This window comes from Canis aureus, chromosome 37 (assembly GCF_053574225.1).
Source record: "Canis aureus isolate CA01 chromosome 37, VMU_Caureus_v.1.0, whole genome shotgun sequence".
NCBI lineage: Eukaryota > Metazoa > Chordata > Mammalia > Carnivora > Canidae > Canis > Canis aureus.
The window spans coordinates 23,552,332-23,579,507 of record NC_135647.1 but is presented as its reverse complement, the minus strand read 5'-3'; the positions used below and the strand labels follow the sequence as shown (position 1 = coordinate 23,579,507).

At 45.0% G+C, this 27,176-nt stretch overlaps 2 protein-coding genes across 2 annotated transcripts in view; one reads left to right on the top strand and one right to left on the bottom strand.

Moving 5' to 3' along the window:
* MYLK4 (myosin light chain kinase family member 4) overlaps positions 1 to 6,669 on the bottom strand; it is a 109,096-nt gene extending 102,427 nt beyond the window's left edge. Inside the window, exon 1 of the mRNA XM_077886211.1 lies at positions 6,354 to 6,669. Within this exon, the coding sequence (XP_077742337.1) occupies positions 6,354 to 6,406 (53 nt within the window). The 5' untranslated portion in view covers positions 6,407 to 6,669. The remainder of the gene's footprint in view (positions 1 to 6,353) is intronic.
* On the top strand, positions 1,999 to 26,668 carry WRNIP1 (WRN helicase interacting protein 1). The gene is made up of 7 exons (XM_077886212.1): positions 1,999 to 2,858; positions 4,933 to 5,124; positions 6,413 to 6,654; positions 19,814 to 20,043; positions 24,447 to 24,602; positions 25,296 to 25,375; positions 25,943 to 26,668. Exons 1-7 carry the CDS (start codon positions 2,067 to 2,069, stop codon positions 26,216 to 26,218), a joined length of 1,968 nt encoding a protein of 655 aa, XP_077742338.1. The 5' UTR covers positions 1,999 to 2,066; the 3' UTR covers positions 26,219 to 26,668.
* Positions 26,669 to 27,176: the final 508 nt, after the last annotated feature.

Genomic DNA, 27,176 nt, shown 5'->3' with positions numbered 1-27,176 from the left:
AACTTTAGAAGGGTAAAAGAAAACACTTTTTCTTTCCCTTACCAGCCTATTCTCAAAGCCTTTGCTTCTGTGATGTTCCTGAGATGGTTGCTGGGAGATAGATAGGTAAGGCACTATAAAACGTCATGCTCCTTCATTTTTGCACAATTTCAGATGATGACAAACAATAAAGATTCTTAATTCATTTTTTTAAGATTTTATTTATTTTTTCGTGAGAGACACACAGAAAGAGGCAGAGACAGAGGCAGAGGGAGAAGCAGGCTCCCTGCCAGGAGCTGGAAGCAGGTTTCCATCCCCAGACCTGGGCTCATGCTCTGAACCAAAGGCAGATGCTCAACCACTGAGCCACCCAGGTGCTCCTCTTTATTCATTTTTTAAAATTTTGTATTTATTCATGAAAGACACAGAGAGAGGCAGAGAGAAAGGCAGAGACACAGGAGGAGGGAGAAGCAGGAAGCAGGCTCCATGCAGGGAACCGGACATGGGACTCGATCCCGGGTCTCCAGGATCATGCCCTAGGCCGAAGGCAGCGCTACACCGCTGAGCCACCCAGGTGCTCCCCTTAACTCATTTTTGCATATCTTATCTATTAATCTTATTTTCGAGCCTAACATATCTAGTCAGAAAAGCCATGAAAAAAAATCAAGTCTCACCTCTTTTCAGAGTTACCAGGCGCCACACGTAACAACTGAAACAATGCTTCCTCCACTCTATCTTTCGACTACTATTCTTTATCTAATTCTAGCTCCTTGTGAGTCACTGTCCTTTTTGTAAAATCACCTTACACGAAGAGTCATAAAACCCTTAGGCGTTTGCTTTGGAATAAGGTGCATGGAGATGCTCTTGGGCAGATTAAAATTAAAAAAAAAAAAAACTCATGCTTGTCAACTTTTAGAAAAGTTCGTTCTTTCCCTGGAATTCATTATCGTTTCCTTCTTCGCTCTCCCTCAATTTCCTTCCAAAATACCAGAAAATAAAATAATAAAATAAAATAAAATAATAAAATAAAATTTAAAAAAATAATAAAAATAAATGCATGCTTCTGATACATGTTTGGAGAGGTTTACAGAAAAGCAGAAAATAAGAGCACGGAAACGGTAACCCTATCATCCAAAGACGTCTATAACATCACTTTTTCATCTCTCTTTCCCCCCCTTTATGGCGGGCATCATCCGTCACTGCCTACAAATACGTGACTTTAACGGGCCTCCTGGCACCGGGTGGCTAAGCGGGTAAATACACCTGAGTCGGCCATCCCGCACTTGGAAGGAAGTGTGCTTGCTGGTCGTTTTGTACCCGGAGGCAGCGGACCCGGAGGGGCCTCAGGTGAGCAGCCCGGGGGCGAAAAGGCCGCGAGGGAAGGAGGGATGCTCTGTCCGCGCATCGCTGCGACGCAAACGCCTCCCAGACGACGTGCGGCTGTTTGCATTGTCTTTTGCTTGCATTGTTCCTTTGTGCAGCCTCCCTGGGATCGGAGGCCCCCCGCCCCCCCCGCCCGCGGCCGCACGCCCCCGCTCGGCTCTCCCGGGGCGGACCTGGTCCCATCACCGCGGCGGCAGGTGCAACCCGGGCTCCCCAGCCCCGCCCCTCCCTTCGCTCCTGCGCATGCGCGCCCCGCCGGCCTCCGGGCCTCTAGCAAAGCGGCTTTCCGCGGCCGGCCGGAAGCGCAGCGGGCAGCGGCCTGGGCGGGGCGCCGTGTACTACATTCCCCGAAAGGCTGCGGGACGCGAGCCGGGCCGACTACGCTTCCCGGCGTGCCTTGCGCGAGGCGACGCCCGCGGCCGGCGGCGGCCGCGGTGCGCAAGCCGCGGACTACACTTCCCGGCGCGCCGCGCGGGGGCGTTGCGGGCGGCGGCGGCGAGGCGCGGCGGCGGACTACTCCTCCCGGCGTGCCTCGCGCCAGGCGCCGCCGGCCGCCGGCCGAGGGCGGGCCGACGCGGGAAGCTCCGGACGTGAGGCATGAGCGGCGCCCTCCCCCGGCCCGCGCGCGTCCTGCCGCCTCCCCGAGCGAGGGTCGCGCGGCGCGGGGCCTAGCGGCGGGCGGCGGGCGGCGGGCGGCGGCCGCCATGGAGGTGAGCGGGCCGGAGGACGACCCGTTCCTGTCGCAGCTGCACCAGGTGCAGTGCCCCGTGTGCCAGCAGATGATGGCCGCCGCGCACATCAACTCGCACCTGGACCGCTGCCTGCTGCTCAACCCCGCGGGCCACGCGGAGCCCGCGGCCGGGCCGCACCGCGCCGGGGAGCGGCCCAAGGCGCTGTCGCCGCCGGGCGCCAAGCGGCGGCGGCTGTCGGAGAGCTCGGCGCTGAAGCAGCCGGCCACCCCGACGGCGGCCGAGAGCAGCGAGGGCGAGGGCGACGACGGCGACGACGGCGGCGAGACCGAGAGCCGCGAGAGCTACGACGCGCCGCCCACGCCCAGCGGCGCCAGGCTCATCCCCGACTTCCCGGTGGCCCGCGCCGGCAGCCCCGCCCGGAAGGGCTCGGGGAAGAGGCCGGCGGCCGCGGCGGGGGCGGCGGCGGCGGCGGCGGGCAGCGCGTCCCCGCGGAGCTGGGGCGAGGCGGAGGCGCCGGACGAGGAGGACGCGGCGGGCGACGGCGACGCGGACGGGGACGGGGACGCGGACGCGGACGGCGAGGACGAGCCGGGCCGCTGGGAGGCCGCCGCCGCCGACGTCGGGGCGGGCGCGGTGAGGCAGATGCTGGAGGGCAAGCCGCTGGCCGACAAGATGCGGCCCGACACGCTGCAGGACTACATCGGCCAGAGCAGGGCCGTGGGGCAGGACACGCTGCTGCGCTCGCTGCTGGAGACCACCGAGATCCCGTCGCTCATCCTCTGGGGCCCGCCGGGCTGCGGCAAGGTGAGTGCGGCCCCCCCCGACGGCCCCCCACGGCCCCCGGGGTGCGCGCCGAGCACCACGACGTCCCCCCCGCCCCCCGCCCCGGAACCGAGGTGCCTGCACACCTGGCTCTGCAGACGCGTCCGAGCTTTGTGGGCCGGGGAGGACCCAGCCCTCCAGGGGAGGACGTGCTGGCGACTGCACAGGAGCATCCGTGTAGCCAGTCTGGAGGTTATATGGGTGTGAGCATTCCGGGGGGAGGAGGAGAAGGAAGGAGGTGGGGAGTCAAAATTTTGTTGTTTCAGTTGTTTGCTTCCCGTCCCTCGTGCTGTCAGCTTATTTTAACACTCGGGCGTTTGTTTATCCTTCGGAAGGTGTATGTAGGTAACCAGGATGACAGGTGGACTCCTTTTCCTTTTCCAAGTCGTTTTCACCCTGCATTTTGCATGAGCCTCCTCGTTTCGCGTCTGCCTTAGGCAGCACGTCAGTACATTTTCTTCCGGTGTACCAGTTCCACGCAGGGCGTTAGGAATTAGCACACGGCCGGAGGAAGTTCGGTTTGGATGTTGGGGTCTGGGAAACATGTCACTGGAGAACATTGGAGGGACACTGGTGGAGGCCAGCCAAACAGACCAGGCTAAGAGGTGTTTAGGTCTGTGATTTTTTTTGTTTTGTTTTGTTTTGTTTTTTTTGCTAGGCACAGGAAGAGAGGATGAGCATCAGTGAGTGAAAAGGCAAAACTCGGGATCCAGGTGTAAAGGGGCTCTCGTAGCTCCGTGGTACAGACTCCTGAGTTTAGTGTACGAGGACAAGGACTGGAACGACTTGTCCCGGTTTTTCTTTTCTGACTTCATCTCTGACTTAATCACACCTTCCTTTGCTCTTAATTCCTAGAACGCATCTTGCCCATTTTGTGCCTCCTTGTTCGCACTCATACTTTCCCTTTGGCCAGCAATCAATCCCATCTATCCCAATAATGTGATACCTGGTGGTACATTGACTTGTTATTACCCCACTTAGGAGATTGAGCAGGAGCACGATTAGTGATTGTTCGCAAAATCTTTACGTAAGATCATGGAATGGCTAATCAGCTGTTGGTGAACCAGATGGCAAGGACAAAACTCCCTAAGGAAACGAGTAGGATGAACTAATAGAAGATGCCAGGCAAGAGATGCGATGGGCCGCTCAGCAAAGTGGTTGATGGTCACCAGCTTTAGACGTATGTGGTGTGGGATTTGATGGAGAAGCAACTGTAGTATCTGAATGGTACTCTACAAATTTTAGAAAGTAAAGTGCTCCTTTCCATTCATTCAGGACCAGATTTGTCCCTCTCTGTCTTATTTTTTTTTGGCCGTCTCTATTTTAAACATACGTTTTGTTTATTCTCATTCTTATTACCCTTTTCTGCTAACAATAATGTCAGATATCAATAACGGTATATGCACATTTATGGAGCACCTGCTAAGTGCCAGGCACCTGAGCGCTGCCTTCCTTGGATCTCGCCATTGTCTTGCAACTTGTAACATGATCAAGGTGCTGCTGTTTAATCTACTTCCAAGGTAGACATTCAGAGGTGGCAGCATCTTACTATCTAGTAAGATAGTTGTCATTGGTCTTTCCTTCAGTTCAAAGGCTCACTCCTTTTCTAAGCTGCACTGATGAGCCTCCAGTTGTAGGATTGATTGATTCTGTGGTTCTGCACTGTTTCCATAGCTCGTCCTTCAGCAGTAATGCTTTCTTGGCTGGAAGAGGTCACAGCTGTCACTCAGGCTCTGCTAAATCAAGACAGCCGCTCTTTACGGGGATTCCAAAGATCTTAGAGTCCCCAAAAAAGGACTCAAACAGGGTTAGGTATAAAAGAGAAAAGGTCAGGATTAGCCTAAGGTTTAGCTGCTTTCCTGTTTTATTTTTAACTTTTTTTTTTTTTTTAATCTTTAAAAATGTGCTCTGGTATTTTGGATTGTGTCTGTGCTAAGCATTCTTAGAATTCAAGTTGTTTGGTAGATAGTGCTGATGCTGCGTGTGTTAGTGCCCATGGGTGCTTTTCTCTCTGTGTCTGATCAGCTTTCGAAACTATCTGTGTCCTATTTTCTAGACCACTCTGGCTCACATCATAGCCAACAACAGCAAGAAACATAGCATACGGTTTGTGACATTGTCCGCAACAAATGCCAAGACAAATGATGTGCGAGATGTCATAAAACAAGCTCAAAATGAAAAGAGCTTTTTCAAGAGGAAAACTATCCTTTTTATTGATGAGATTCATCGGTTCAATAAATCTCAGCAGGTATATTCACATTCTTTACCTTTTGGTCATTGTGAACATTAAGGTGAATATAAAATATGTAAAGTCACTTTAAAAAGCATAAAGCACTATGCAGATGTGAGGATTGTTGTCATTGATTTTCTGCATACAGAGAGGTATAAATTGTCAGCGCACCTCTCTTGAGCCTGTTTCCTCACTTTTTCCTAGGGTTTTTGTTGACAAGCAAATGTTTTCTCTATCAGATAAGTGAAATTATGAATATGGCTCAGAGCTATACAATATCTGAAAAGCAGCTTTATCATGTTTCTCATTTTTTACAGATTTTGTATCTAAATATTAGGAGTCATAGTAAGCAGTTTAAGTTGATTTTAAGATTCTTATTTTCATATTTTTAAACTTCTCCCCTGTACAGTCTTCCTTTATTTTCAAAATTAAAGAGTGTTTCTGTGACCTCAGGCTCTCAGCAGGGTGAATGTTACAAGATCTGATCATCACTAGTTTTTTAAACAGTTGTCTGAAATAAAAGTATAAGGACAGTTTATTTTAATAAAGCCAAGCCACTTTTGTATTGTTTCTAAATAAACATTAACTTTTTTCTTCAAGTATGCTTTTTTCTTTAGCGTATTTGTTAAAGCTCTTTAATCAGAGATATTTTACGAAACCTACTAAGCTTTTGTTTCTGATCTGAATCTCTCTCTCTCTCTCTCTCTCTCTCGCTCTCTTTTTTTTTTTTTTTTTTATCTGAGTCCCTTTTTAAGTAGATTCTACAGAGTTCTGACAGGATGTTATCACTTCAAGTTTCATTAGACCACTGACTTATCTTAGCATTTCTTCCCTGTAAGAGAACATCCACTGGTTACATATTCACCAATGCATATTTACCAAGTTTGTTAGGAAGAATAACTCTTAAGGCTTGAGTACTCCAGCGAAAGATTTTAGGAATACTAATGTTTTTGTGCTTTCTTAGGCTTAAATAGCTGCTATATGTAAGTTGTCTACCAATTTAAATAGAAGCCTTAGGATAGAAAAGAATTTCCTAAGTAAAAAAAAATCATTTATGCTGTAACTACATTACACTTCTACTTTGAGCAAGTGGCCGGGCTCAAACATTCACATCCCAAAAGATGTGTTTTTTGGCTTAAAAAGAAAAGCATGAGTTGCACTCTCCCAACAGTGCATCCATATTCAGTGAATATAAAGCTGTGGTTTCTGAACTCAAAATTAGGAAAAGAAAGGAATGGCCAACTTACATAGGATTCTGCAGGTTGTTGACTGGAATCAATTTCTTCTGTTTTCCTCCCATGATTAGGACACTTTCCTTCCTCACGTGGAATGTGGAACAATCACTCTGATTGGGGCAACCACAGAAAACCCTTCCTTCCAGGTCAATGCTGCTCTCCTAAGCCGCTGCCGGGTTATTGTTCTTGAGAAGCTTCCCGTAGAGGCAATGGTGACTATTTTAATGCGAGCAATCAACTCACTGGGAATCCACGTCCTAGACTCCAGCCGTCCCACTGACCCTCTGAGCCACAGCAGCAACAGCAGTTCAGAGTAAGTTGACTGTGGGCAGTATCCTGGGGGCACAGACCTCTCAGAGAATCCGCTGGCACGGGGCCAGAAAAGGCTGGCTGTCAGGAGAGGGCGGGGACAGAAGATACGTTGATCTAGTAATGAAAACAAGAGTGGAGGAAAGGGCTCAATTGTACCAAATGTACCAAATCTATCTCTGCAAACATTTTGTTTCTTTTTGATGGATTTTATAGCCCTTAAGGGGGAGGGGGGAGTGCATCTAATTTTTCAAGCTTTAAACTGTCTTGCCCATTATTTCAGTCTTGGGTGTTTGCTTTTGTGCTTAAGGATTTTGTTTTTTCCTAACACACTTTTTTTTAAAGGCTTGAAAGACTATGGGAAGCCTTACTGATTATTTTCTTATCATGGAATAGGCTTAACATACAAGTCGAGATTTATATTCAGATTCCAATTTCTTTTTTCCTGCAGTTTACTGCTCTCTTAGAAATATTAAGTATAAATTGATGTAAATGTTATAATAATTTTTAAATCTTTATAGAATTATTTTTGCGCATTCACATTCTAAAAGTCAAGCTCAATTCTGTGAAAGTAGAGAAATTTTACTTGAAAATGACACATTAAAAGCTCTCTCTTTCCTTTTGGTAATCTATTTGTATCATGAGTACCATGTGAGCTCGTTAACATACAGAATATGTATGTATATATAGTATATAATCAATTAGATGACTTGGGTCAGAGGTTTTCTTTATATTCGAATATATTCTTCAGATGTCGTTTATTCATGTGTCAACTGAAATAACGCAGTGGAACATAAGCTGGTGTGATGAGAGACTAATGCCTGCCTCTTCATGCTATGGACCCCCACAGCTGCTGGTGCCTGCCCTGAGGCCAAGTTCTGGAGCCGCTCTTCTGTGAGGATTAAAGTACGAGACATAGTTTGAGGTTCAGGGCTTAGGTTTCAAAAGTCTCTCCCTGTGCATCTGGCCTCTCCCATTTGCCCCTGTCTCATGTAGGAGGAATTATACTGTGCCTCACAAAAGCCTTGAAACATGGCCAAGAACCCCCAGGCACAATGAAGTCACATCATTTTAGGTTCGGGTTGTGATGGCATAGCCATCAAATTTGTGGCTTAAAAGAAATAAGGAACCTGCTGGTATCATTAAGTGTGTTCACACTTAGGAGCCCCTTTACGTGCTGGGCACTTGTCAGGGTCAGAAGGGCTAATACAGCTAGCCTGTCACATCCAGTAGGGTTGTCTTTTAAACAACATTTTCACTGCAAAATTCCTAGAACCAAGCGATGAAAATGGAAAGAGAGGGATAAATATCCCAACATACTTCTGTGTATTTTTATTTATGTGTGCTGATGATCAAAATATATCTACAACTATTATCCTACATTGTTATTAATCTAGGGTAGTTTTGTTGATTTCAGTCACATCATGATTTCTTGGAATTGTTACACAGTTACCCTGAGGTTTTCTCTCCCCAGTCACTGCCATGCCATAATTAGGTGAAATGAGGAGGACTGTAGAATAATCATGGAGCTCATCTTAAAAAGGATTTCTGCATTTTAACAGGATCCCCAAATCATTTGCATGCACATTAAAATCAGAGAGGATCAAGTGAAAGAATTAAGATTTCTCTTACTACTGATACTTGGGAGCCTGATTTAAAAGTGAACCAATGATTCTTAATCTCCTAAAATTGCACTTCAGTCAGAGAAAACTGTGTCCAATGGATTATATACTTTTTCCAGTATTGCTCATTTGGAATTGAGCAGTTATTATTTTTATTCATTCGTTTCCTACCACTCCCCTTCCTGGAAGGGCTAAGAGGATAAAAACTTATCCTTCTTTTTCATATTCCCAGCACACTGCCTAGTGTATATGTGCTAAGTAAATGATTTGTGAGTAAATTCTAACTTTCAGTAGGAGAGAAATAGTTTGATTTTATTTTTGGATAGTCCAGAATAAGGGATGATTGCCCCATTGCCCAGGTATCAAGAACCTTTTTCTTTAGTACTGTTGCCTAAGCAAACAGTGAAATTAAAGACTATTAAGCTTAATTAATTGGTCTACTTGTTAGCAATTCTGACAAGAAAGTGAAGTTGGGAGATGTCATAGGCCACAGAAATAACTCTTACAGTATAAGTGATTTTCTGACAGAAGCACCTGACCACCCCAGTTGCCATGGAGAATAAAAAATGGATTTTGTTTTCTATCGGTTTTAGATAAAATTGTACTTTCATATCTTTTGATTGGCTTCAAATGTAGATGCACTCTTGTGGACATAACTTAGATTCGGTTTATATTAATATAGTTAGAAGGAAAGATTTTTAACCCCAAATAATTACTTTTTCTGGGAAGGCATGAGTGCATTTGTAGCCTTGTGTCTTGTTACCCTAGTTTACAGAGAAATCTAGACTACTTATGGCTGTGTATGAGAGGAGCTGAGCAGGTACTGGTCTGGAAACTAGTCGAGCTGAGGCTTAACACCATTGTTGGTTTTTCTTGAGGAATTGTGAGTTCTCATCTAGTATGCATTTGTATGTGACAGATTCCCGTTAGAGTCAGATAAAAGTATTCTTTTTAAATTTTTCCTTTAAATTTATTCAGCATGAATTGAAGGCCCCCTATATGCTAGGCATTAGCTGAGTATTGAAAAGCACATTCCTGTGCCTTTAGAGAGCTTGGTGTGTGATAAGGAGATAGATGGATAAATGGGCTTCCAGGGATGTGCTGTGATTGAGTTATGACCAAGGAGCAGTAGGGGATAGAGAAGAGGCATCTAGAGTATATGAAGTCTGATGGCTGAGTTGAATTTTGAAAGATAAGCGGAATTAAACTAGATGAAATGGAAAGCTCATTTTGGCTAGTTAATATAGCATGTGAAAGACAAGGTGGTAATAAATAGCATGATCCATTCATTCATTATAGCAGAGTGGAAGAATGGGTGTGAGTAAGTGATGGTCAGCGGAGCCGGGGAGGGAGGCAGAGCCAGATTACGAAAGATCTGTGTTCTAAGATAAGGTGAGTGATGTGGAGAGCTATGGGAAACCAGAGAAAGATTTTGAGCAACAGAATGACATATCAGCTCTACATTTTAGGAAGATGGGAACAGCATTGGAGAGGGTGGGTTGGAGGGAGTAAGTCCAATCTTCCCTACCCCTCACCAGGCAGCAGGAAGACCAGTTAGGAAGCTCTGACTGTGGTGCTGAAGACCCATAACAAATGCACGTGACTTGAACAAAGGCAAGAGCTGCTCTGAGAAGTCGCAAAGGTGGTAGGCCTAGGTGTGAGGAGAGAGGAAGGAGGAGTGTCTAAGATGACTCTCCTACCTTGTGACTGGGCAAACAGTTGTAGTTTTGACAAGAAAGATACAAGGAGGGGCGCCTGGGTGGCTCACTGGTTGAGCATCTGCCTTTGGTCCTGGGATCAAGTCCTGCCTTGGGCTCCCTGCATGGAGCTTCCTTCTCCCTCTGCCTGTGTCTCTGCCTCTCTCTGTGTCTCTCATGAATAAATAAATAAAATCTTTAAAAAAGAAAAAAGGATATAAGAAGAGGAACAGAAGAGGGGTGGAGTTCAGTTTGGGACTTAGTTTGTGGGGCCTCTGGATGATTCATATGAAGAGACTTTCTAGGCAGTTAGATAAAGAAGTCAGGAGAGCAATAGAAATGTCTTGAGCCAGAGATTTGGGAGCCACCAACACTTCAGAGAATGTATAGTCCATGTGTTTGAATACAAGAGCTAAAGAGAGCCATGAACTAAGGGTAGGAAGTTGAGGATTGTCAGCATTTATAGTGTAGGAGAAGAGACAAAGTTCAGAAAGGTAGGAAAACCAGAAGGATGCTCCACAGGGAAGAGCTTCAGGAAGGAGAGAGTACTCAACATTATTGAACCATTTAAGAATAGATTTGCTGTATATAACAGGAAGAAAAAAAAAAATCAAACTAACTGGCATAAACAAGATAGAACTTTCCTTCTCATGTAAAAGTATCCTGAAAGTAGACAAGTGTAAAAAATGCAGTTGCTAGTCAGCCTCATGGTGTCAGGGACCTGGGCCCTTATCCTTCTGCTCTCCCACCTTCAGCACAGGGCTTCTGCCTCGTGCCCCAAGGTGGCTACTGGAGCTCTAGCCATCATACCTGCATTCCAGGCAACAGAAAGGAAGAAGGGCCAAAGAACAGCATCTTCCCCATCTGGTCACATGATACAAACAGTGAAGCATGTTATCTGTGCGCTGGGTTAATTTTGGAGACCAGGGGAAAAAATACCCATGATCTATGTCATCCAGTGAACTTGTGCTGCTGGAAATGAGAATGTGAACTAGTGTTTAGTCACTCTGAGAACTTGCTGCTTTGAAGGATTAAAGATTCCACATAATAGGATCCATGCGTATTCAGAAACACCCAGAAAGAATCCATTGTGTGTGGGCCAGATACCAGTGCATTTGTGTGTGGATGTGAGGAGACTGAAGAGAGGAGTCGGGGCTGCCCTGTCGCTGTCTAGCTAGGCAGTTCCAACAGTTGGTTGAAGTTAAAACAGCTCTGTCCTCCGGAAGTGAGGGTGCTGCGGCCTGACTCGGAGTCTGGGAAGGGAGAGCCCGCACAAGATGGCTGCAGGCTGGCTTGGTTGGTTTTCACTAATTAATATTATTAATATTAATACTATTGCCTGCCTTTCAAAAATAACCTTTTTTTTTAACACTGAATGGAGAAAAGTTAGTGGAACACCAGTATAGAAAGTACTGGTTGGAATGAGTTGTGGATTTAGAGTGGATTTTAATAATTCTCCTTAGAAATGGTTCAAAATAAGAGAAAAAAAAGGTATATAAGCATATGTTATATAAATGATGACAAAAATAATGACAACTGGAAAGAAACACCAGTTGGTTTCTCCTGACCTTGTATTCCTGGCATCACAAATTATGGGTATCTTTTTGAAAGTTCACATTACACATGCTGCATATTCACAAAAAGACCTGCATTCATAGGTCATATGAAGAGGATTTTCACTCTTACCAAAAAAAAAGGCAAAAAGCAAAAGCATCCAGCACTCGTTTCGCAGTGAGTCCTTTACAGAGGCAGTGCCCCCAGCAGGTGGAACGGCCCTACCCAGCTCCTTATCTGGGAGCCACTCTCCGCGTCAGGCCACCGTAGCTTTGGATTCTGTCTGTGAGCATGTGTTTTATCTCAGTTCCTTTTGTGCATCTGTTAGCAAGATGTGTCCTAAGATCTCAGAAAAGCCTAAGAGAGGAGAGGGTCACTTTTTGGGTCTGGGAACACTAAAAAAAAAAATCTCCATTATAAATTAATGGTAATTGGCTATTTATGCCTTTTTGGCTTGCAAAAGGTTTCAAGGGAACCCTGTACTTTCAGGTAGTGGGGACAACCTGTATCACAGAGTGGGTGGCTTACAACAATAGATATTTATTCTCTCTCTCCCTGTTATGGAGGCTCTGAGTCTGAAATCTAGCTGTCAGCAGGCCCATTCCCTCTGAAGGCTCTAGGATAGAGTCTTTCCTTCCATCTTCACACGGCTGTCTCTGTACCTCTGTCTTCTCTTTTTCTGTCTCCTATGAGGACATTTAGGTTTAGGCCCCATACTAAATCCAGGATGATCTCATCTTGAAATCCTTAATATAGTTAAATTCACAAGTTCAGGGATTAGCATTTAGGCACATCTTTGGAGGCCACTGTTCATCCCACTGTTCTCTCCCAGGTGGAAGGTAATTGGGAAAGATGTATGCCTCCATGGGATTAAACAAAAAGGGGAAATCATCTGTGAAGTTTATGCAATTTTTGGAAAAAGTAAGGTTTTTTTGTTTGTTTTGTCTTATTTTTAGTCTGGTTGTCCTGGAAGCAGCAGAGTTGAGAGCTCTGCCTTGAAGATTTGCAATTCTAGGCTAATTGGAATGAGGTGTCATTAGCTCCTTTTATTAGATGAAGAAACCAAGGCACAAAAAGGTGAAGCAATGTGTCCAAGATCACCCAGCTTGACTGCAGTAGGGCTGGTATCTGAAGGCATGCTTCTAACCACAGGCATACCTCAGACATAATTTGGGTTTGGTTCTAAACCACTACAATAAAGTAAGTCAGGTGAATTTTTGGTTTTCCAGTGAATATAAAAATTATGTTTATGCTACACTGTAGTGTGTTAAGTATGCAGTAGTATTATGTTTTTAAAAAACAACATGCAGGGATCTCTGGATGGCGCAGCGGTTTGGCGCCTGCCTTTGGCCCAGGGTGCGATCCCGGAGACCCAGGATCGAGTCCCACATTGGGCTCCCGGTGCATGGAACCTGCTTCTCCCTCTGCCTGTGTCTCTGCCTCTCTCTCTCTCTGTGACTATCATAAATAAATAAAAAATAAAAAAATAAAAAAAAAACATGCATATCTTAATTTAAAAACATTTCTGCTAAAAATTGCTAACAATCATTTGAACTTTCAGCAAATCTTAATCTTTTTGCTGGTAGAGGATCTTGATGTTGGCAGCTGCTGACTGATCCAGGGTGGTGGTTGCTGAAGGTTGAGTGGCTCTGGCAGTTTGTTTAAAGCAGCAGCGAAGGTTGCCACATCAATTGACTGTTGTTTTCACAAACAATTTCTCTGTAGCATGTGATGCTGTTTGATAGCATTTTACCCACAGTAGAGCTTCTTTCAAAATTGGAGTCTCACCCCCTACCACTGCTTGATCAACTAAGTTATGTCATATTCTAAATCCTCCCTTGTCATTTCAGCAGTCTCCATGGCATCTTCGCCAGGAGTAGGTGCCACATGAGGAAACCACTTTCTTTGCTCATCCATAAGAAGGAACTCAGGGCACCTGGGTGGCTCAGTTGGTTAGGCGTCTGCCTTTGGCTCAGGTTATGATCCTGGGGTCCTGGGATCGAGTCCCACATCAGGCTCCTGGTTCAGTGGGAGTTTGCTTCTCCCCCTACCCCTCGGTCTTGCTTGTGATCTCTCTGTCAATAAAGTTCTAAAAAAGGGGGGGGGGGGTGGGAAGGACCTCCTCATCCATTCAGGTCTTATCACAAGATTACAGCCTTCCAGTCACATCTCCAGACTTCACTTCTAATTCTAGTTCTCTTGTTATTTCCACCACATCTGCAATTACTTCCCCCATTGAAGTCTTGAACCCCTCAAAGTCATCCACAAAGACTGGAATCAGCTTCTCCAAAAGTCTTGTTCATGTTGATATTTTGACCTCTTCCCATGAATCTTGAATGATCTTAATGGTATCTGGAATGGTGAATCCTTTCCAGGAGGTTTTCAGTTGACTTTGCCCAGATCCATCAGAAGCTCTAGCCTTACAAGATGTATTTCCTAAATAATAAGGCTTGAAAATTGAAATGACTCCTTGATCCATTAGCCACAGAACGGATGTTGTGTTAGTAGGCCTGAACACAGCATTCATCTCTTTGTGCATCTCCGTCAGAACTTCAGGATGGGGATCCCTGGGTGGCGCAGCTGTTTGGCGCCTGCCTTTGGCCCAGGGCGCGATCCTGGAGACCCGGGATCGAATCCCACATTGGGCTCCCGGTGCATGGAGCCTGCTTCTCCCTCTGCCTGTGTCTCTGCCTCTCTCTCTCTCTCTCTCTCTCTCTCTCTCTCTCTCTATCATAAATAAATAAAAATTAAAAAAAATTAAAAAAAAAAAAGAACTTCAGGATGAACAGATGCATTGTCAACAAGTAGGAATATTTTGAAAGGAATCCTTTTTTTCTGAGCAGGTCTCCACAGTGCGCTTAAAATACTCAGTGAGCCATGTTGTCAACAGATGCGCTATCATCCAAACTTTGTTCTTCCATGTACTAAGCACAGGCAGGATAGATTCAGCATAATTCTCAAGGGCCCTAGGATTTCAGAATAATAAAAGAGCATTGGCTTCAACTTCAGGTCACCAGCTGCATTAGCCCCTAGCAGGAGAGTCCGGCTCTCCTGGCTTTGAAGGCAGGCTTTGGCTTCTCCTCTATAGCTATGAAAGTCCTAGATGGCATCTTCTTCTAGTAGAAGCCTGTTTTGTCTGCATTGAAAATAACATTGAATAGTTTCCTTTGCATTTTTAACGTGGCTGTTTGGTGCAAGAGGTCTAGCTTTTGGTCTGTCTGGGCTCACACTGTGCCTTCTTCACTCAGCTTAATCATTTGCAGTTTTTAAAGTGAGAGATGTGCTACTCTTCTTTTCAGTTGAATGTTGGGAGGCCACTATAGGGTTATTAGTTGCCCTGATTTAAATATCATGTCTCAGGGACTAGAGGAACCTAAGGAGGGGGAGAGCAATGAAAACAGTTGGTTGATGAAGCAATCAGAACAAATATTTATTAATCGGTAAAAGTTCTGTCTCATGTGAATGTGGTTTGTGGTTCCTCAAGGCAATTAGAATAGTAACATCAAAGATCACTTATCATAATTCACCATAACAAATAATAGTGAAAATTTGAAGTAGTTCAAGGACTACCAAAATGTGACCTAGAGACATGAAGTGAGCAAATGCTACCGGAAAAATGGCACCGATAGATTTACTCAGTGCAGGCTTACCCCAAACCTTCCATTTGTAATAATGTAGTGTCTGTGAAGTGCCGTGAAAGGAAGCAAGGTAAGGGAGGTGTGCCTGTACTCCGTTTAGAAGGGGTCTAAGTACCAAGTTAAGCAAGTTACTTATTTGCGCTTAGTATCAAGTTAAAATGCTACTGGTGGATATTAAAGTTCCAGTCTTCCTCTGTGTTTCTTTGTGTAAAGACAATAGTTTTAACTTGTGAGAGATTAAGAACTAAAGATTCCCATCTGCAATTTGGCAGTAGTGCCTTTTAGCCAGATCTACATACCACATTTACCGAGAATACATTTTGAAAATATAATTGACCCCTGAACAATATGGATTCACTTACACACAGATTTCTTATGGTATAGTACTGTAAGTGGATTTTCTCACCCTTATGATTTTCTTAATAATCTGTCTTTAGCTTATTTTGTTTTTGAGAATACAGCATGTAATACATGTAACATACAAAAGACATGTTAACTGATTTTTGTTATTGATACAGTTTCTGTCAACAGTAGGCTATTAGTAGTTATGCTTTGGGAGACTCATAAGTTTTTTTTTTTATAAAGTTCTTTTTTTTTTTTTTAAGATTTTATTTATTCATTCATGAGAGACGCAGAGAGGGGGGTGGTGGGCAGAGACACAGGCAGAGGGAGAAGCAGGCCCCATGCAGGGAGCCTGACGTGGGACTTGATCCCAGGTCCCCAGAATCATGCCCTGGGCTGAAGGCGGCGCTAAACCGCTGAGCCACCCAGGCTGCCCACTCATAAGTTTTATATGAATTTTTTTACTATGTTGGGGGTCATTGTCCCTAAACCCCACATTGTTGAAGGGTCATCTTTACATGTGCCAGGGTCTGTCCTGGAGATTATAGAATCAGTATATCTGTGATTAGATACACATGTCTGTATTTTAGGATAGTTCTTTGTAATGTCCTGCACATTCATGTGCAGTTGTCACCCTGACCATGGAATGTTCCTTTTCTGTAGTAAGAGAGAGTCACAAAGTATTGTTTCATGATTTAGAGAGAGTTTAACTGAGCCACACCTATTTTTTTGTTCTGCCACAAAATAACAAGTACATTGTCACTTATTTTCACTCCTCCTCCAACTTAAACAGCTAAGCATCTAAAAAGAATTCTCCAAATCCTGGTATTACCCACTACAAAAACAGTGTGCAGAAAGATTCAGGCCCTTAGAAATGAAAAGGAAAGGAGGAAGTTGACTTTACAGCATGCTTCCCTTACACCTGCTAAGACCAAAGCATCTCTCTTCAGTTAGAGAAACAAAGTTAAGTCTTTAATTTCTACATGTTAACTGGGAAGATGATCTTCTCCAGTACACTTATTTTAGCCATTTTTTTTAATAAGTTTATGCTTAAATTTTGAAGTAATATCTCTGGACAAGGAGCACTCTTCCAAGATAATTTGTGCAATAGTTACCGTTTATCAAGGAGTTTTGCAAGTATCAGTATAAATATTCATGTTGTTGGCATGAGTACTTATGTGCTCCCTCTTCTAAGATTTCAAGATATTTTAATACACCTTATGACTTTTCAGAACCAAGGTAATGTAAACTGGGGTTCAGGACCTACTGGAGAATAAGGTGTAGAACCTTTTGGAAATCCTGTACCGTGTTCTTAATAGCAAATTTCCATTTGGTAATTTGCTTATGTGACCATTGTGAGTGCCGTCAGCAGTCACCTTTTATTACTTGAACAGAGTTGCTGACAGATTCATTTGTGTTTAAAAATACTCGTTTCGGACAGGGGTGAAATTTGAAATGTGGATCATATCAAGGGGGAGGAAGAGTGGAGCAGTGGGAGAGCTCGTAGCTCTCATTGTGGCAGCTCTCCCACTCCCCATGACTCCAAACCTGATTAAAAAGGATAACAATAGAATGATTCTGACTTTAGTTAAGAGTTTAAAAATTGAAGGAGAGATAGTATTTTTCCAACGGCATAAAATACCCATTTAAAGGCCTATTTACATTGTGCTATTTATAAATCTATGGAGCAGTCTGTAGTTGGCTTCTCTCATAATTATTACGGCCTACTCGCTGACTTTGTATGAGGACCAATGGAATTGAGGCTGCAGAGTCAGTGCTAGGGGTATATAAGGACACCTGTCTTTTTTCTGTCCCAAAAGCATGCCATGCTGCTAAATATATACAGTGGACAAGTTCATTAGAAAGGGAATCTATACCAAAATACTAACGCTGAGGTAGTACAGCAATAGGTGATTTTTGCCCCTTTATGTCTGTTTTTCAAATTTCATATAATGTTTATTTTGTTTTGCAAAATATTATTTAACTGTTAAGGGTGCAAACTATATATAGTATGATCCAAATTTTGTTTTAAAAATTAAATGTAAGGTTGATGGTTGCATAGGTGGTTGGACCATAAAGAAAACTCACCAAGACCTAGTAGTTATTGTTATCTTTAGGTAGCACATAAAACGGGTTTTTTGTTGTTGTTTTTTAATGTTTTCCCATGTGTTATAATTCTTAAAAAAAATAAACATTTCACTCTGAGGTTGTGGGGGAAATTGAAATTAGTCCATTTATTGTGCAGATACTGAATGCCTGTTCTCTCCCAGGTACCAGGGATGTAAAAAAAGGAATAAAACATAATTCCTGTCCTTGAGGCCTCAGCCTTTAGTGGGGATTGAGAGATGACAAATGTGATCCACTAATGGCCCGACTCCTGGTGATGGCTCAGTCAGTTAGGATTGATTAGGGCTCCTGCTTTACTCCTTTTTCTTCCTCCAAATGATCCTGTAGGCTCTTTGTTGCTAGGAAGCCTTCCACAGAGATGGAAAGCTTTGCTTTTAGTTCTGAGGCTGAAATGAGATATTCAGGCAGTTTTGGTTTTCTCTACCCACCTCCACCCCCCGCCCCACATACACACATGTGCACATACATGCACACATTCAGACATAATGTACTGTAACCAAGCCCCCGGAGTGCCCTTCCCTTTCAGGCACATCAGTTGCTACCACGCCCCTCTGACGTTAGTCCCTCCTAACACATTTTCTTGAGTATGTGTCTGTCATTTTCTTCATAATCATCTAGAATCTGCTAAACAATATCTGTTTGAGAAATGCTTCCTCAGCTTTACAGACACCAGTGATGTGGGCTTGGTGTATGTTTTGCGTATCTATCTGGTCAGAAGGGAGGAAGATGGGCTTCTAAACTGTAACCATGGTTCTTGGGGCCCAGGCAGCTGTCAGGAATCTGATGAGAGACTCATTCATTATCAAGTTAAGACAAAACAGGTGCCTTATGTGTGGTGATAGATGAGAAACTGGAAGTCTTGGCTCTGGGATGAGGCTGTTTTTAAAATGTTGGAAACATCTTTTAGTGAATGAAATGCAAATGCTCTTATTCACGATACTCACCAAAGCGAAGTAGCAGGTGGGTGTATGGTATAGAATTATGCATAGACCTTCAGAGACAAGCTGGGTCCCTCTGAGGGACTGGACCTCCACCGCCTCACCTTTTCCCAACCCAGTTGGTGCCTGTGCTTTGTTTTCTAGGTAGCTGATTTGGACAGTCCTAATCAGCTTATTAATTACTAGAGACATTTTCAGATGAAGGTTGCAATGACATGGGTGAACTGTAACTTCGAAAAACATATTTTCCTTTGCAAATGTGGTAGCTAGCAGCTAGACAAGCAAGAATTAGACCCTTTGAAATAACTAAATATGTGATATATTTTTTCTGATTAGACTAGAGATAGAAAGATTTGCTGAATTAGACTTGAGAATGAATCCTAATTAGATCTTTATGAAGGTCCACACTTAGAAATATCATGGTGACTTTACCCCAGGTCTTACAGCCAAGTTCTGTCAATCTTCTTTTTAAAAAAAAAAAAAAGCAAGATTTATTTATTTATTTATTCATGAGAGACACAGAGAGAGAGGCAGAGACATAAGCAGAGGGAGAAGCAGGCTCCATGCAGGGAGCCCGAAGCAGGACTCGATCCCGGGTCTCCGGGACCACACCTTAGGCTAAAGGCTGCTAAACCGCTGAGCCACCCAGGGATCCCCCAGAGTCTTCTGACTGATACCCAGATGAGTGACTTCTCTGCTACTCTGGGCAGGCTTTTTGGAAGCACGCCCCAGGCCGAAATCCCAGAGGCTTGCTTCTAGGTTCTGCTGTATCCAGAGTAACTGGGGACCTGGTTTGTTTGTAAAATGAGAGAATTGAGCTGCGTGATGTGATCCTGGCCCTTCCCTGTTTGGGAAGTAGTGTGAACATACCCCTCTCATCAGGATGTGGACCGTGTTTGAAGTATGTTTTCTGTATATTATAATGAAGCCCTAGAGGTTTCTATAGTTTTTATTCTTTTGTAGGATAAAACCAGAGAAGCCGTATGTCTTTCCATGTTTCCTTCATGCATGCTTATGCATGTGTGCTTGTACAGTAAAATAATCTCATGACTCAAGATCAGGAGAGTTCTCAAATCTTGATAATGCTTAGCCATGTTGACAACATGAGTTAGAGAGAGAGGGCGGGAGCCTTGAACCTAAGGTAGCTTTTTAATGAACTTGCTAAGACATAGCTGTTCTGTAAGAAGTGCTACAGAATGAGAAGTGTCAAACATGAAAATCACGGTAACCCTGTTTGTGTTGCAGGCCATCTGTGTTCATAGAGGATAAAGCAGTAGACACTCTGGCTTATCTTAGTGATGGGGACGCCCGAGCTGGGTTGAATGGACTACAGCTGGCAGTGCTGGCCAGGTTAAGCTCTAGGAAGATGTTCTGTAAGAAGAGTGGGCAAAACTACTCTCCCAGTAGAGTTCTGATCACTGAAAATGATGTGAAGGAAGGCCTCCAGCGATCTCATATTTTATATGACCGAGCAGGTAAGTAATAGAAAGTGAAAAGGGGAGAACTTTAATGAAATAAATTGTGTCCACACATTCGCATCCCAGGTTGCTTTCAGCTGAGTTCAGAACATGAACTTGATTCTCAGTTGGATCTCCACGTTGGTAATTGAATTAAACCTCCAACTCAGAGCCTGATTTCAAAGACCTAGCTTCCTGATCTTTCTTGTGAGAGGCCACAGAGTAGCAACTATCCTGATAAGAATTGAGAGGAGCTTTCATGTTGAAAATTGCAGACTTCAAACTTCTCTTGTAAAGTAGGTAGGTATTCTTTCTGTTATTCTCTGGTGGTGCCTTTTAAAATACATTTTTGAAAGCCCCTACATTTACAGTTGACAGTAATCTTTGTGATCATATATAATGGTAGGAAATAAGAAGAACGCTTTTGTAATAAGTGACTTATTTTTATTAGGTTAATGAGAATTAAAGTCCTTAATTTTTAGAGTCTCAACTAAAAATGGAGTTTATGTGGATCTTGATGTAATTCCTTTAGTTTGTCATAGCTTTTTTAAAGAATTTTGCTGGGTACACTTCTGTTTTTGTACAACTGCATTTACAGATAACAGATTTGAAACGATATTAGATTAGATCTCTTATTAGATCTGTTACCTAGCAATATTAAATGTCATAAGCATAGCACAGCTGTATCTTTTTATAAAAGAAGTGGGTGGTGAAGATCAGCATATTATAGATTAGGCTGGACTCTGGGGCTTGAGTATTTGTGTGATTGTGTTTTTGTTTTGTTTTTTTAAGATTTTATTTATTTATTCATGAGAAACACAGAGAGGAGAGAGAGAGGCAGAGACACAGAGGGAGAAGCAGGCTTCATGCAGGGAGCCCGATGTGGGACTCGATCCTGGGTCTCCAGGATCACACCCTGGACTGAAGGTGGCGCTAAATCGCTGAGCCACCTGGGCTGCCCTATTTGTGATTCTCTGTAGAGTCATATTGCAGTAACTGGAATGATATCCACACCTTTAAAAGCTATGCCGGAAAAAAGAGCTGATCATTGAAGAGGCCAGAGCATCACATAGGTGGTACCTTGACTACAATATTCCCAGATGCTTTTCGATGATGGAGAATACTTCTTACTGGTTAGAGAAGGCAGGTGCAGGAGCTTAAGAATAACTTTGGGTTCCAGGCACTGCCTCCTGTTAAGTTGAACAGAACACTGTGTGACTTTGAAGAAGTGACAGAGGTTCTTCAGCCTTAGTGTGCCTCAGCTGATTGTGGGCAGAGGTGTGGGCATAGTCCTAATAAACCTAATGGACACGTTAGTAAGGACTCATCAGAGGCATCTAATAGTCCTATCTCCTCTCCGGTATGAGCATGCCTCTTGGCAGGACCTCTGCTAGCACAGCCCAGAGATCCCAGGTGGCCAGCTCTCTGTTCTCCTGAATGTCATATGAAGGCTTGAAAAGTCTGAAAATTAAAGCATTCTGGCCATAGAGCTTTGCTTTTTTGTTTTGTTTTGTTTTGTTTTGGCAAATACAAGAATAGAGGATATGAACAAAAAGTAAAATTTTAAGAGGTAAAAATATCCCACCTGCTACATTCTCCATGGTTTCGAGGGGTTCCAGCAAGGGATCTCTCCCCCTTGTATATGTCCTAAAGGAGACTCTTCATTTTGACTGGATGGACTGGAACTGTTCTTTCACACTTTAGCAGACTGTCATAAAATCAAGACAGCTGCCATTTAACATAAAATTAACTAACACTGAATATTTGAGTATATATACTGTCGTGTTTTTTTTTTTTTTTTTAATTCTCAAAATTACGTTAGGAGGTAGTAGTTAATATTATCCCCATTTTACAGATAACAAGGCTTGCCTTACTTCACAAAGCAAGTGGTAAAACTCATTCTCAACTCCCAAGTGGAAGACAGGTTCCTAGGACTTTGCCTTTCGGAAGGACACAGTCCTAGGAACCTCCACGCCAGCCGCTCCCTCAGGTCACCGGTTTCCCTCTAGAGCACACTCACACACTCACGTGAGTATACTAACACCCATACACACACAGTAGATGCCAGACATGTCTAGTCCTAGGGTTTCTACTCCTTGAGGCTCCCATTCCATCCAGGGGAGCCATGCACGGTGGGGATTACTTTCTCTGTAGCTCTGTGCTGCCCCAGGAAGAGCTGGGGACAGTGGCGGCTGCCTGGGGTCAGGCCCTGAGAACCCACGCATTCTGCAAGTCTCGGACTTAATGTGTCCATGCGCTCCACTCCCGCCACTACCCCACTGTAGTAGAACAGCACAACGGTGGATCCATAGACACTCATAAATACAGTTCAGATCCTAGAGAATTGTTCTCTTCCAAGCTAGGTTCCATAAATAGAGATGAAAGAAGCATTGCCCTGGAATCCTGCTAGCTTATGCTCCTGGGCCTTTTTATAACTCTGGTGAGACAAAAATCCCCAGCCCTAAGATTTTAATTATTTCTTTTAATGCCATCTAATGTACAGTTACCCACTTGTGGGAACCAGTAACTAGCTCACATATTTCTGTATCAGAGTGAAGAAATTTCCAAATTGAGAATAGATTCTTTGCCTTGCATTGAGGTCAGGGTTCTACATAAATAATGTGAAATTTTTGGTTAAAAAACAATACATGAGGGATCCCTGGGTGGCGCAGTGGTTTAGCGCCTGCCTTTGACCCAGGGCGCGATCCTGGAGACCCGGGATCGAATCCCACGTCAGGCTCCCGGTGCATGGAGCCTGCTTCTCTCTCTGCCTGTGTCTCTGCCTCTCTCTCTCTGTGTCTATCATGAATAAATAAATAAAATCTTTAAAAAAAAAAAAAAAAAACAATACATGATAAAAGCAAAAATGGAAGCTAGCATACAGTAATATCTGACTTAGATGTTCCTGTAGTGCTTACTCCATACCAGGCAGACGTTACTTAAGACTCACAGTCCTAGGAGCCAGGGAGTCCGTAATCCACTGTTCACAGACAAGCAGCCCGAGCCATAGAGAGGATCAGTAACTTGCCCATGGTTACCTGGCTGGTGAGTTTGGCTCACACCCAGGCTGCCTGGCCGTAGAGCCCGTGCTCTTCACGTACTTGCCTCTCAGCACTGACCTGCCGTAAAGGTATGAGGCAGTAGTAACCTTTGCGTCAGGGAGGTTCGTTGCCTCCTCCTCCTTTATGTTTCGTGGAAAGTGAAGCAGAGGTGGCTGCTTTCATCTCCCACGTGTATGTGAGGTGGCCAGGCCTGTGAATGGGGGGTGACAGGCCCCCATTGTGGATGTCACCCAGAACCCTTTCCCAGCCGGTCTCCGTGACATTGCGACGTAGGTAGGAAGCCTGGGGATAGATGACCATTCCATTTGTCCCCAGAAATCTGGTGGCTGGACTGAAAACCACTGATCCGCTGTCTTCCTGAACAGGAGGTGCTCAGGCCCCTGCAGTCGGCCTCCTGGCTCTTTCCTCCCTGCAGGCCAGCAGCTTGTCCCATGCTGTCTTCAGAGGATTGTCATACTGGCATGGTCAGCTGCTGGGACTCGTTCCTGGGGCCTGAATGCCGTGCAGAGCAGGCCATGATCTCTGTCCACATTGGTGCTTCCCTGGAGGGACTAATGCGAAAAAGAGTAACTCCCCTGCTTTCCTTCATGACAAGGCTGTCCTCTCCTTGAACTTAGGGAAGGGGTGATGGTCAGAAGATCATGAAATTTCTCTTCTTTTTTTTTTTTTTTTTTTTTTAATTTCTCTTCTTAAATATGTTTTTTAAAGCACATTTCACTGCTTTGTTTGCATGTGAGTCCTGGGTGAAAAGGGGAGGAGATCCAGGTGCTGAGGGAGGGGCTACAGTGCTTTCAGGGGGAGAGCTGTTAGTCCACACCTCGGCCTTTCTGGGATCCTGCCACACCGGCGTCCCCACACCAGATTTAAGTGACTGCAGCCTTCAGACCCCAGAAAGGCAGCTGGAAAGGACACAGAGAAACATATGGGGCCGTCCATAACAGATGACCCTGTCATGGACCCTCCATCCTGGCTCCAGCCGGGCCCAGTTTGCCTCAAAATGGCAGTGGGGACACATGGCAGACGTGGAACATCAGAGCAGTCGCCTCCACCTCCTGGTTGTGGCAATCCACTGAGGCCCAAGAGAACACCAGCCTCCCCTGGTCTCTGTTCGTGTTCAGCACGGGCAGCACAGATGCTCCAGCAGCCTCCTGCTTAAGGGGGAGCAGGTTACTAGATGGAGCTGCACGGGTCACCAGTGACCTGACGCCCTCCCACCGAGCACCTTGGGGACAGCAGCCAAACCTCCCTCTCCCCCAGACTGTCCTAGGTCCCGTACTCAGGCTTGGATGACCCTCCCATGAGCCCTGTGAATTCTGTCTTCTGGCCCGTAATTGAGCGTGTGCTTTCTGTGGGATCTAGGAGAAGAGCATTACAACTGCATCTCTGCGCTTCATAAGTCGATGCGGGGCTCAGACCAGAGCGCCTCCCTCTACTGGCTTGCGCGCATGCTTGAAGGCGGCGAGGACCCGCTGTACGTGGCACGGAGGCTGGTGAGGTTTGCCAGTGAGGACATAGGTGAGTGTTCTGGGCAGGACCCGGGCCTGTGTGTGCACGGAGGATGGGGTTGTGCGCTGTAGGGGCAGGAATACTGCTGCTGCTGCTTTGGGGCCTGGGACTTTCTTGGGACCATGTGGACAGGTGAGGAGAAGACGACGAGTATGAACTCACTGGTTTATTTCTTGGCTTGTGTGTGTGTTTGAGTGTCGGTGTTCTGAAGTCATCATCATTACCTGTTTCCTCTCCGGGAGTGATTTTCCTAACATGAGTGTTGAAATAAATATTTTAAAAGCTTTGCAGTCGTGTGTTCAGGTTTTCATTGGACAGGCTCCTGAAATAGTCATGGAAGATTCTGGACACTCAGTAAAGAAGAACATTAGGAAGACTTTTCTTCGGTGTTAGTCAATGTTTTGTCTCCCGCGCGTCTGTCCTGTGACTGCATGGCCTCTGCTCCTCGTGCTTGTGGTGCGCACTCCCGTGTTCTTCCTACTAGATGTCGTTTTATCCACGAGGAAACCATTCTTGACACCAGTCAGTAAACATTTCTTGAATAAGCTCATGAGATTAGAGCAGTCTGTCCATTTTGCCAAAGGGACGTTTTTTGTTCCGCGAGGAGCACCGCGGCGGCGGTCTGGCCGCAGCAGCTCGTGGGCAGGTATGGGTGGGAGTGTGCAGTATGACCTAAACTTCCTTTGTCTCCGTGTGCGACAGGTCTGGCTGACCCTTCTGCATTAACACAGGCGGTTGCTGCCTACCAAGGCTGTCACTTCATAGGCATGCCCGAATGTGAGGTAATCAGCTCAGTTCTTGGCGAAACGGTTCCTTTCCCTTGTGCCGTGTCCCTGGGTGGACCGGAGTGTGTGTCCTGCCTTCACCTTTAATGTTCAGGCCCCGGAGAAGCCGCTTGGCTCTTCAACTCCCATTTTAGAAGCTCAGACTTGAGAGAGAAGGGAGGGACCTTAAGTATCGACAGGGTCATGTTTTGGAACTTTTCAGTAGTCGTGGTTTCAGAGGAAGTGCTCAGGCTTTCCTGGGGCCAGAAGCATTGAGAGAGCTCAACAGGAAGTTTCTGTAAGTTCACCCACAAACGGGGCAGCTTCATATTAACTCTTAAATGTTAGGGTTGTAAGAAAAGACTCGTTTAATAAAAATGCTTCTGTTTGACAGAAAAAAGTAGACCGTTGGTTTGGTTAAACCTGTCGCCTCCTGTTGGAATTTCTTCTTTGTATCCCGAGTGGTTATCTAGACTGTAGGCATAAAAGCCTGTGGGAATCTTTTCAGAATTACCTAGAGGTGTCCCAAAATATTCTGCAGAACAAACTTTCTGGCACCTTCATAACGTTTCCTTTGTGTCCTAGGTGCTTCTGGCCCAGTGCGTAGTCTATTTTGCCAGAGCCCCAAAGTCCATTGAGGTGTACAGCGCTTACAACAACGTCAAAGCCTGCCTGCGAAACCACCAGGGCCCTCTGCCCCCCGTGCCGCTGCACCTGAGGAACGCGCCCACCAGGCTGATGAAGGATCTGGGCTACGGCAAGGGCTACAAGTACAACCCCATGTACAGCGAGCCTGTGGATCAGGAGTACCTGCCGGAGGAGCTGCGGGGAGTCGATTTCTTCAAGCAGAGGCGGTGCTGACTCGCAGGCTTTGACCGCAGAAGGGTGTGTCTGTTTTTAAGGAGAGCAAGAGTAACTGGATTGTGAAGTTGGTTGCCCGGTGGAAGTTAAACCGACATTCTGTGCCAGAAGTGTCAGAGTTCTGTAGAGGGAGGCACATGTACTTCAACTAAATGTGTAACATTGAAATTGTGTTCACTTGCACTCTGTGCAATGGTTATGCTTATGAAAATATCTGGCAGCTTTGTGCAATGAATTAATGTTATAAGGAATTATCTATTTTGTCATAGTATTTAAGTCATAATGTCATTCAGAATTCAGTTCTGTAGGATTCTTTTTTCTTTAAGAGATGTATATTCAGGGTAGTTTGAATTGGTAAAAAAATGTAATTGTGATTTAATACTGCATAGTGTTTTGGGTATTTTTTTTATATGCAAAGGTCTTATGAGCCAATAAAACTATTTCAAAGTACTCTCAATTGGTTCACATCTTTCCCACCCGGGAGCCTAGCCACCAACATCTGTCCCCGTCACATGATGGTAGGTCAGTACCGGGAAAGAAAACTGCCCACAGGTGAGAAGGTTGGAAAGCTTAGGGAGAAGTCCGTATCTTCGGGACAATCCATATTAATTTTTAAAGGAAAACAAGTTTAAATGGCTTATAGAAGGATCCAGTAGCCTGGTCGTTCCCGCAGCCTCTTCTTGCAGCTCCGTGTTTCTAAATGACACACTGCTATTTGATTTTTGTGATTCCTAAACCTAAATCCCCCCCCCCACACACACACACACACACACAGCGTCGTTTCCTCTGCGCCTACTGCTAATTGTTTTCCAACTACCTGATGGTCGTTCACGAGTTGGTTCCGTTCCCCACCCCACGCCCCCCACCCCACGCCCACCCCGTCTGGTGTGATCCCTCCAGGACAACGCTGCGTCCTTGTGTCTGGAATGCTGCACAGCTGGTCCCCTGGGACGCCCCC